Source organism: Molothrus ater, chromosome 11 (genome assembly GCF_012460135.2).
Source record: "Molothrus ater isolate BHLD 08-10-18 breed brown headed cowbird chromosome 11, BPBGC_Mater_1.1, whole genome shotgun sequence".
Taxonomy (NCBI): domain Eukaryota; kingdom Metazoa; phylum Chordata; class Aves; order Passeriformes; family Icteridae; genus Molothrus; species Molothrus ater.
The window spans coordinates 4,146,440-4,157,704 of record NC_050488.2 but is presented as its reverse complement, the minus strand read 5'-3'; the positions used below and the strand labels follow the sequence as shown (position 1 = coordinate 4,157,704).

The window sequence follows — 11,265 nt, the reverse complement described above, 5'->3', positions numbered from 1 at the left end:
AGACCCCGACGAAGGGAGACACCTGCGCGGGCGTCCCCACAACACAACGGCTCCCTCCAGCAAGAGCTGGCCCAGAGCCCACCTGTCTGCTCCAGGCGTTGCTGTGAAAGAAGCAGCGGGACAGGGCCAAGGGCTGAGAGGCCCACGCAAAGGGAGCCATCATCGGGGACGCCCCCCAGACGCAGCTGCTCCCGCTGGCTGCTTGTGGCAGCAGGCAGTGTGGGGGATCAGAGCAGACGCAGGGGGAGGCAGGAGCTGCTCGGCCATGCGGGTGCTGGGAGCCTCCCTCCTGCCCAAGTGGGGCCCAGCTGGGCCAGGGGGCAGCTCCTGGGACAGCCGTGCCCGCAATGGCCCCTGCTCTGCAAGCCTCCAGCCCTGCCCATCAGCCAGGCAGGGACAGAGCAGCCTTGGGGCCGATGCTGCTGCACGCTCAGAGCCCCGCAGAGCTGCTCATGCCCGCTGCCACTGGCTCTGTCCCCTGCAGCCTGCATGCTGTGTCGCCGAGCCAAGGCTGACCCCTGTGCCTCCCCAGGCCCTGGCAGCTGCTCCTGTGCTGCTCCTGCACTGCCCAGGGCACCCACGGGCCCTGCTCAGGCCTGACGCAGAGCAGAACCAGCTGGGGCTGTGACAGCTCTGCTGCTCTGGGCACGGCTCTTGGGCAAAGCACCCGCCTGTCCCTGGGCTGGGCTTGGCAGTGCCCAGGCTGGGCTTGGCAGAGCCCATCCGCTCCTGGAGGGCTGGGGGCACTGCTCTGGCCTGGCCTGGCCCTGGGGTCCCTTGACATTCCTGCTTGCCCTTGCATCCACCAGGGATGGGCTGGAGCTCCATGGCCCCGGCCTGGCCGCACAGTCAGGACTGGAGCCTTCCCGTGGCTCCCCAGGACACAAGAGCCTCAGCCCCAGCTCCCAAACACGGCCTAACAGGGTTTGCTGATATTGAGCCCTGTTAGACCTTTGAAAGGATTTTGAAAGTAACGTTGTTTGGCAACTCCTTCAAGAAACAAACGTGACTCGCTTCTAATCACTAAAAGGTTTATTGGTTTGCTTGCACTTCCTATAGGGTATCCTTATGCTTCCTTCGGCGTTCCAGAAAATAATGAAAACCTAACAAATTCTTCCGAGAAGTTTCTGAATCCACTATTAGGAGAAGTCTCTACATTCACTATCCTTACATACAGTTAAGTAGCTGCACCTGTAACATACAAAGATGTAGTGGTTTACCTGACTGGACCACACAACGAGATGTTATACACACCGGTACACTAAAAAACGTCTCTTCCCTCTTCATTACAAATTTAAAGCTCTTCTCGAGGTCCTGAATTCATTTTGCATGCACATTCATACCTGCAATCCCTCCCCAGGCTCAGCTTTCACCCAGGCTTACCAGGGAACAGATGTTACATACTCACCTCAAGCAATAATCTACGTCTGTCTTCCTAACCCTCTTTTTCTTCACTGAGTTCTACCAATCTACAAAATAACTGTGGACCCTCTGCACAAAAGAAACAACCAATTAATAGGCTTAAACGCTTGTGATTGTGCTGCTGCTTCTAACAATCATGACCAACACTGCACTAAAAGCAGAAATCAATTCTTCACCATCCTTCCTGTTCTCCTGCCCCCCACCACACCTTGGCTTCAGCAGAAATGTTCCCTACTGCGGCCTGCTGTGCTAAGAACATGGAAAGAAAGGCAGCAGCAGTTTTCCTCAACATGCTGCAATCTGAATTGCAGTGAAATGGCAGCTCTTTCATTTGAAGCTCAGCACCAGCACCCCCCATCTTCCCCCAGAACTGAGGCCTGCTGAGGCCTGAGCTCTCCATTTCAACACACCCTGTAAATCAGGCTGGCTGGAAGATTGCAGGCCGCTAACTGTGTGAACGCAGCAGTGCCTTTCATCACTGCTATCCAATCAGTCTCATGGAAGGCACATCCTTTAAGCTTGTCTTAAGACTCTATTCTACAAAATAGAACCAGCAATTGTTTTGGTGGCCTGTGCAGGTTTTGGGCACTGTGTATGTTTCCTTTGGTTGTTGTTGTCTTTGTTTCTAAATACAAAATTGACTGGATTCAGAAGAGAAAGCCCCAGATGCATTAGCACAAAGAACCCCAGGGACATATGTGGCTCACAAGAAGAACACTCAAACGTTTCTAACGGTAACACCAGAAAGAGAGGAAAAAGTTAAAGATGATTTAAATACCTGAAAGGATCCAAAATGTCTAGGTAACCTGACAAGGGACTAAGTTTCTGGTAAACTCTACAAGTCCAGATTCCTATTCGGTAATTGTCTGAAAGACAAGAAAGCCAGAAATCTGCTTGGCCTCTATTTTACCAGGACTTTCTCACAGGATTCTACCACAACTTGGACCACAAATAAGGGTGGCAAATTTTTGACTAGAAAACTTTCATAACTAGGCAGCATTCTTTCCTCCTCCCTGAATTCCAGGAAGGGTTTAAAAGGAAAAAAAATAGAAAAGGGGTTGAAGAAATTCTGTCATACCTCTTAGGCGTTCATCATCTTTGGAGAAGAAAAAAACTCTAGCACTTCCTGTGCGTGGTAAAGAAAGAAACCTAGACAAGGACAAAGGGATTTGAGCATCCTAAATTGTACTATCAAATTCCATGGACATGACTTCAAACTGTAGTGCTTCAGAGAAATGGTATCCATTGAAAAGCTTTATTCCCTAGGAACCCCAAATAGAGCTTTTTATTTTACAAAACCCACTTTTAAAGAGAAAACTGACCGTGTCTTTGGCTTTTAGCCAAACTCACTTTGGAGTTGGTCAAACCAAAATGACCCAGTTAATTTCTTGTGCTCAACTCTCTTTTCCCATATTCATCTTCACATCAAATGTGCTGCTGGGAGTTTTGACTCTGTGCAGCACAAACGATTTTCCGAGATGACTTTGGTTGCTCAGAGGTGTGCAATGTCCCTTTCCCGTTTCCTGAGTTAATATTCCCACAGCATCCAACTACTACAGCCAAGTAGACAACAAAGAGAAATGGAACTTGCGTTTCTTGGTCCTGTTCAATCTCTGACATCTCAGGTTCATCATCACCCTCAGAACTGCTGTCTTGGAAACGTGGATCCTCTTGCCATGTGGCTTTTACCGGCTTTATTGTTCCAAGGGCATAAGGCTCTGCAATGACAGCACCCATAGAGAAAAAAAAGCCAAAACCAGATTCTTCCCCTACTGGTCAGGAAAAATTCCTCCTTTCAAGTGAAATACTTAGAGTGGAGAAGACAGATTTAGGAAGGACAGAATCTGCCCCTGCCAGATTTTCTAAGCTACATCTCTGCTCCACTTTGTTCTAGGGATCCCTTATGTATTCTTAAACATTTGTCATTGCATTCAGAAGACCATGAATACCTTCTCAGATCAGCACAAGTGTGGGGGACTCGTTGCTTTGTGCTGTTGCGTTGGGTTTTTTAATATTGTGGATAACTTCTCGCGGTTTCTTTTCTCTCCTACGTGACTGGGACTCGATTTAATGTTGTTTCATCTTCATTTCAGACGGCCTCATTTTATCTAAGGTTAGGACACCCCAAAGATCATGTGTCATTCCGTTTCCTTTTTCTAAAGGTCCAAGAGTAGAATTCAGTAACAAACAGAATGCTCATGGATCTTGGGGTCAGCTCCCGGACTTGGCTCCTCCCTCTACATTAACGCACATTTCCTTTAAAATCTTGTTGGGTTCTATGAAACTTGATATGACTGGTGTGTCGCCTTTTAACCCGTTTGAGGAATTCAGGGCATGAGAACCAGCTTTTCCACCACTCAGCAAAAACCCCAATGCCTTCTCAAAGCACGCCTTTCAGAATTCCTGAGATGCAAGCAAGAGTTACCTCTCATTAATCTACCACAGCCCTGGCAAGCAGAAATGAAGATCAAAATGCTTCTGCCTAATTACTGACTTCTGCTGCTGAAAATCCCCTGGACCCTGACCTTCTTTACACCGTATTGCCCTACAGTGCCTGCCAGAAGCTCTTCCTTAGCAATGGCATGTCAGAAGGGTTCTGCTGTTGCCTTCTTTGATGCCCAACTCCTCTGTGCTTTCAAAGAAGGAAAACTTGAAAGTACTCAGCTTCTGAGCTGTGTCGTTCTCAGGCAAAGGTCCCTAATGGTCATGTGGGGCAGAGTCCTGTGCATCCTCTTTGCCCCAGGGTATTTCCTCCGTCTATTCCGGTTTGTTCTTTGAAGGTCCAATCAAGTCTTTCAAATCCGCAGCAATACTGTAAAAGTTGTCTTCAGCCACTTGAGGCAGTGTCTCACTCTCTTCTTCTTTTTTTGGCTTTACTGAAATGAAATTGTTAAAAGATAGCAACACAGCACACGTCCTTTTCAGAGACAGCTTCCCTAAGAGCCACCTTGCTCTGAATGTCTCCCTAAGCATATCCAAGCCCATTAAGGAGTGGTTCATTATCAAGGGTAAGCAGTGGGGAAACATCACAGGTTGGAGTCTAAAGGCAGGAACAAGAGTCCTTTGTAATAAGCCACGTCCTTAATTGACTTTTCACTGAATACACGGTTACACAGAAATCAAGGTATCTAGCACAGACTTCTTTCCTGCCAATAGAAACATCAAGAGCTGATATGGTTTTCTCACAGACCTGCACATCTCAAGGTCCCTGCACTGACCGTTCTCACCTTCACTTCCGGCAAGCAACACATGGACTAGAAAGAAAAGATGACGCTACGTGCTGCTGTTGGAGGTCCCAGCTGAGGTCCGACGTCGCTGGTGGGAGCGGCTGCTCCTGCGGGATGTCCCCAACGGCGTCCTCCTGTGCCTGGGCCTCTCAGCACTCGCTGCTGTCCTCCTGCTCCTGTCCTGGCGACTCCTGGACCGCACAGTTTGAGTCGAGGCCCGGCGCTGCTGGCGGGAGCGGCTGCGTCTGGGGGGCGTCCCCGATGACGTGTCCCTTCGCCTGGGCCTCTCAGTCCTTGGCCTTGTCCCACTGCTCCTGTCACGTCGACTCCTGGACCGGACAGGTGCACTCTGGGCCCAGCTTTGCTGGCGGGAGCGGCTGCGTCTGTGGGATGTCTGTGACGGTGTCTCCCTTTGCCTGGTCCTCTCTGCTCTTGGCCCTGTCCCACTGTTCCTGTCACAGGGACTCCTGGACCGGACAGGTGGACTCTGGGCCCAGCCTTGCTGGCGGGAGCGGCTGCGTCTGGGGGATGTCCGTGCAGGTGTCTCCCTTTGCCTGGGCCTCTCAGTCCTTGGCCTTGTTCTGTTGCTTCTGTCACGGCGACTCCTTGATTGGATGGGTTGATTTGGGGCCTGACCTTGCTGGCGGGAGCGACTGCGTCTGGGGGATGCCCCTGACGATGTCTCCCTTTGCCTGGGCCTCTCAGCCCTTGGCCCTGTTTCGCTGCTCCTTTCATGGCGACTCCTGGAGTGGACAGCTGGACTCTGGGCCCAACCTTGCTGGCGGGAGCGGTTGTGTTGGGGGGACGCCCATGCAGGTGTCTCCCTTCGTCGGGGTATCTCAGCCCTTGGTCTTGTACTGCTGCTCCTGTAACGCTGACTCCTCAAGGGCACAAGTCGATTTGGGGCCCGACCTTGCTGGCCAGAGCGGCTTTGCCCGCGGCCAGGCCCAGCACGTCTGGAATGCACCCTGTCCTCAGAGTCAGGGGAGCTGCTGTACATTGACCTTGATGTGCTGGGGCTGCTGCTGTCCAGCGAGGAGGATGGCAGCGCCTGCTGCCATGCTGCGTGTTGGGGCCTGCTGTGGCTGCTGGTCTCTGCAGACAGAATTTGGTGCGCCAGACCCAATGGCCTGCGGCTATGAGAGCTGCTGCTGAAGGGCTCCAAATCCGGGGAGCCATGAGAAGGCCCCAGTCCTGACTGTCTGGCCAGCCTGGAGCCATTGAGCTCTGACTCAGCCCTGGAGGCTGTAAGGGCAAGCAGGAATGTCAAAGGCCCCCCAGGCCCAGGCCAGGCCAGGCCAGAGCAGTGCCCCCAGCCCTCCAGCAGTGGACGCGCTCTGCCAAGCCTGGCCTGGGCACTGCCCCCAGCCCAGGGACACCGGGGTTTGACCCATACCCGTTCCAAGCCCAGCACAGGTGTCACACTCCCATCTGTCTGTGCTGTTTCTCAGGCCAGAGCAGCGCCTGTGGGTGCCCTCGGCAGCACAGGAGGAGCACAGGAGCAATTGCCAGGGCCTGGGGAGGCAAACAGGCTCATAGCACTGAGAACAAAGTGTGCCAGAAGGTGGTTGTCTGGCCAAAAGCTTCTGGTTCTTCCCGCTTTGAGGCCTTGTGGAGACACAGGTTCCCTGCAGATCCCCAGGTGCAGCATCCCAACTTACCCCTCTTCCTCTGCCTCCTCTCTGCCTCCAGGGTAAAGGCAATCCCTGGCATTGCACTGGCCATGCCTCACTCCTAGCTCCGCAAAGGCATCGTTGTCCTCCCATGTCGGCTGCCTGATGGAGAAAGGAAGAGATGATGAATTTCTGCTGCCCTCCCCTCACGGAGATCCAGGGTGTCCCTGCTCTTTCTCCAGTGCTTTTCCAAGTTGGGCACAAAGCTGAAGCCCAGATTCACGGGACAGGGGAGGGCCAGGGCGCCTGGGGCAGGGCCTGGCACAGCACAGCACTTGTACCCTCCTGGCTGGTGGGCCAGGCAGAAGGACACCAACCTGAAGGGGATTCGGATCCCCAGGAGAAACAGGTCGACAAGGAATGTCTCACTGTCTCTGCACAGGGGGCACTTGAGGCATAAAAGACCAGCGCGCATGGCCTGTCCCTGCAGGGCAAACACAGGCAGGGTGAGCGAGGCCCTGCTGCTGCTGCTGCTGCTGCTGAGCACCTGCTGTGCCCCAGGGCTGAGGGAAGGGCTCCAACCTGGATGCAGTCCCTGTGGAACCAGGCCCTTATGCACATTGGGCACACCAGGGTTGTGAAGGTCATTCTGTCCTCCACAGGCTCCAGGCAGATGGAGCAAATGGTGTCCGGCTCTGGAGTCACCTCCACCTCCTGCTCTGGACGGTGCTCAGGGCAGAAGGAGCTGGGGGCAAAGCAAAGGGGAAAGTGAGAAACGCTGGATCCTTCCCCAGTGATGGCCAGAAAGGGAGAGGAGGTACCTGAATGGAGTAACGTATAAATTGACACAGCCGCCCTCCTTGGCACAGGGCAGGTGGAACCATCTGTCACACTCCGGCACAGAGCACATGATGGTTGCCCCGCTCTGGCCGCAGACGCAGCAGTACTGGAAAGAGCCAAGCAGCCCCATCAGCAGCAGCAGCAGCCTCGAGGGCTCCCCTGGCAGCCCCACGGCTCCGGGCAGGGCGCAGGATGTGGCCGCTGCCGGGTCCCAGCCCACAGAGCCGCCTGGTGGAGGAGGGAGGCTCCTGTGCCAGGGCCTCTGTGCCACAGCTGCTGGGAGCCAGACTTTGTCGCGGCTGTTGGGCCGGCCTTTCTTTCCTGCTCTCTGCGCTAAGCTCTGGCAAACCTCGCCAGGCACAAATCTCCCTGCTCTTGTCACGCTCTCACCTTCTGTGCCGCCCGCCGGACTGCAATTAGGAGATCCCGAGGGAGAAAGCCCATGAGTCCAACGCGGTCCATCTCTTGGCGAGGCAGCAGAGTGGCGAAGAACTGCAGGCAAGGGGAGGAGCTGATGAGGAGAGGGCGGCAGGAGCTGCTCATTGCAACGGTGGAGGGAGCGCCCCGAGTCACTCACCATGCAGAACACGTGGGCACAGAGCCCACCCTTCTCCAGTTTCTCACCGCACATGTCCGGGTCAGCCTCGGCACGGCGACACAGCATGCAGGCTGCAGGGGACAGAGCCAGTGGCAGCGGGCATGAGCAGCTCTGCGGGGCTCTGAGCCTGCAGCAGCATCGGCCCCAAGGCTGCTCTGTCCCTGCCTGGCTGATGGGCAGGGCTGGAGGCCTTGCAGAGCAGGGGCCATTGCGGGCACGGCTGTCCCAGGAGCTGCCCCCTGGCCCAGCTGGGCCCCACTTGGGCAGGAGGGAGGCTCCCGGCCCCGGCATGGCTGAGCAGCTCCTGCCTCCCCCTGCCTCTGCTCTGATCCCCACACTGCCTGCTGCCACAAGAGCCCCTGGGCCAGGCTGTCAGAGGGCTGCTTTGCCCTCACCTGCCTCCCTGGCACCAGGGCCATCCTGCTTGCTGTCAGCCATGGCAGCAGTCTGCGCTGAGTCCCTCTCCTGGAGTGACATTGTCGCTTGAGGTGTTTGTCCTTTCTCTCTATGGGAGGAAGAAGAGTGGGGGGGAGTTTTCAGAACAGGCCCAGAGCCACGAGGGCTCTACTCCCTGCTCAGCCCTGCGTGAGCCCTGCTCCTGTCCGCCTTCTCCTCCCGTCGCTGCGTTAAGGAACACCACAGTGTCCTCTGGCTGTTCCTCCGCTGATTCTGGGAAGGGAGAGGCAGGTGAGCCTGCAGCACAGGCCCAGAGCCCCGAGGTGTGGGGCCCCTCTGGTCCCTGAGCAGCCACGTCCCTGCCCTACCTTCTCCTCCCGTCGTCAGGTCGCACTGACACTCGGCCTGAGCCCAGCGTTCCCTTTTGTGGCCTTGGTCGCACAGGTCACAATGGCCACTCTGACATCAGCACCGTGTACCCAAAATTGGGACAGCCATGGCCTCAGGTCCCTGGCATCCACTTGTGGCGGCCCCCTCGGGCACCGAGGCTCTGAGATCGGTCCGAGCATTTGCTCAGGGCGGAAGCAGGGCCAGGACTCCTGCAGCAAGTGCAGGGTCAAATGCCAGGCCCTGGGGCAGCCATCGAGGGTGGTACTGCAGGCAGGAAGGTGCTGTTCAGGCACTGCCACGCCAGGGCTCCGGCCCCGGCCAAGGGAAATCTCTGCTCCTGCCCCTGGCAGCCGGTGGCCCAGAGAGCCGGTGCGGAGTCTCCTGCACGGCAGAGATTCAAACCCTGCTCTAGGTGAACTGACCTTTTCCTCAAGACCTGTCTGGAGAAAACTAAGATGAACCTGATTTGATGCTGCTGCTGATCACCACTGGCTACAGGAGATAAACCTGGAGACCACCACAGCTGCCTCCAGACCTCTGTTATCCTGTCATCCTATGAACTAATAACTTTGACATTTCATATAAATGGAAAAATTTGTATTAAGCTCCTTAGAAACGTCATCTTTTCTACTGACACTGTGGAAACACAGAAAATTCACTAAGAATGTTCTGTGTACGTTTGACAGGAGTGCTTGCAACAGTTCTCAACCCAAGTCAAAGGCAGGAGGATGCTTTTCCTGCATTATAGGAACTTTGCCAGTTTGGTCCATGCTTTCCTACTAGAAAATACCTTGGAAAGAAATCAGGAAGAGACGCACAAACAATTCTTGTCAATTTTTGTCATTGATGTCTATGTAAACATGCTCCTGGAAATCCAGATCCATGACTTCTAGAACAATCAGTGGGATCTCTGGGAAGCAGGGCAGGGGCTGACAGGCAGGGACACCCTGCACCTGCCTGATGCTGGGGCAGCAGGAGTTTGTCCATTTTCCTGTCTCCATGGGGAGAGCCACCTTGGCTGGGAAACGATCCCTTCACTGGTCTAGGATGGAGGCACAGCCAGTGCAATGCCCGGGAGTGCCTTTACCCTGGAGACAGGGAGGAGGCAGAGGAAGAGGGGGAAGTTGGGAAGCTGCACCCGGGGCTCTGCAGGGCTCCCGGCCAGGGCTCGAAGCACAAGGAGCCAGAAGAGCTTGGCCGGACAATCCCGAGCTCTGGACGCTTTGTCCTCAGCACCGGGAACCCGTTTGCTTCTCCAGGCCCTGGGCACTGCTCCGGTGCTGCTCCTGCAACTTACACACAGACACACAGCTACCTGCTCTCTCTCAACCCTCTTCAGCACTGGACAGCGCAACACAGTAACATGTTCTCTTCAGTACATGGTCTAATTATTAATAGTCCTGCAAAGACTCACATTCAAAGCACACATACACACACACAAAAACCCCAAACCCTGGTACAAACCTTGCATCAACACAAAATGCATGTTGCTGTTCAGAAACACAGGGCAGCACTTTTGGCCAGTGCTTTTTCCTATTAGATCTTTCAAAGGATTTCAAAAGTGACATTGTTTGGCAACTTCTTCAAGGAACAAACTGGAGATGCTTCTGATGTTTTAAAGATTTATTGGTTTGCTTTCACTTTCCTTTTGGCATCCTTACACTTCACCCGGCATTCCAGAAAATTGTGAAAATCCAAAATAATATCAGGGGAAGTTTCTGAATTCATTCATGTTTCTCTCCAAGACTTTCTTGACATACATACAAGGAACTGGTCCTGGAACACGCACAGAAGCAGGGGTTTCCCTGACTCGACATTACAAGACACCGTTATAGACTCCAGTATACTAAAACACTTCTGTTGCCTGCTAATTACAGAGCCTGAAGCTCTTCTAGAGGCTTTCCCCAGTGCAATTTCAATTGGTCCCTCTCTGCTCAACTCTCTAAGCCTGTCCAGGTCTCGCTGAAGGGCAGCAGAGCCTTGTGGTGCCTCAGCCCCTGCTCCCGGTTCTGTCCCATCAGCAAACGCTGAGGCAGCGCTCTGTCCCTTCTGCCAGGTCACTGGGGAATAAGGCAAACAAGGCTGGCCCCAGCACGGCCCCCTGAGCTCACAGCTATCTGAGTTTGGAGCTCCCCTGGCCACTTCTCTGCCCCACTGGCCCTGAGCTGCCTCAGGAGCCTGTTAGGGGAGGCAGGGACAAAGCCTTGCTGAAGTCCCAGCTGACAACAACCACTGCTCTCCCCTCGCAAACCCAGCCAGTCACTGCAGCAGAGGGGGCTGTGGGATTGGTCAAGCATGGTTTCCATTCCTGTTACTGCACAGGCTCAGAGATGGCATCCAAGAGGAGCTGTTCTGTCACCTTTCTGGGGATGGAGCTGAGGCTGATGGGCCTGCACTTTCCTGGCTCCTTCTTGGTGCCCTTTTGCAAGACTGCAGTGATGTTGGCTTTCCTCCACTGCTCACGCCTCTCTCTGGGGCTGTCTCCTTCCCTGACCTGCTGGCAGAGCGCCCTGTGCCAGAGGCAGGAGCAGAGATTTCCCTTGGCCCCAAAAGGGAACGCTGGGCTCAGGCCGAGTGTCAGTGCGACCTGACAGCGGGAGGAGAAGGAGGGAAGGAGCAGGGCTGACGCAGGGCTGAGCAGGGAGTAGAGCCCTCGTGGCTCTAGGCCTGCTCTGCAAGCTCCCCGGCCTCTTCTTTCTCCCATAGAGAGAGAGGAACAGCACCTCGAAGTGACCAGGAAACCCGGCCATGGAGCGGGACTGGGACTGCCAGCCCTCAG

At 54.7% G+C, this 11,265-nt stretch overlaps 1 protein-coding gene and 1 long non-coding RNA gene across 4 annotated transcripts; both read right to left on the bottom strand.

Annotated features, from left to right (window-relative positions):
• Positions 1 to 1,014: 1,014 nt before the first annotated feature.
• LOC118691740 (uncharacterized) lies at positions 1,015 to 4,725 on the bottom strand. Of its 3 annotated transcripts, none has more exons than XR_004981065.2 (3): positions 4,650 to 4,725; positions 1,409 to 4,298; positions 1,015 to 1,191 (listed from the first exon to the last, which is right to left on the bottom strand). It is a non-coding gene; the product is annotated as an uncharacterized LOC118691740 (long non-coding RNA). The 3 variants fall into 3 exon arrangements; XR_004981066.2 differs by having other exon boundaries at positions 1,409 to 2,288; positions 2,501 to 4,706; XR_004981064.2 differs by having other exon boundaries at positions 1,409 to 4,713.
• A 1,151-nt stretch (positions 4,726 to 5,876) lies between these two features.
• LOC129046796 (PHD finger protein 7-like) lies at positions 5,877 to 8,177 on the bottom strand. Its single transcript, XM_054516074.1, is given in 8 exon segments — positions 5,877 to 6,164; positions 6,311 to 6,424; positions 6,640 to 6,815; positions 6,818 to 7,007; positions 7,084 to 7,208; positions 7,493 to 7,594; positions 7,680 to 7,771; positions 8,096 to 8,177. Coding segments are annotated over 8 exon segments (1,164 nt in total). The 3' UTR covers positions 5,877 to 5,881.
• Positions 8,178 to 11,265: the final 3,088 nt, after the last annotated feature.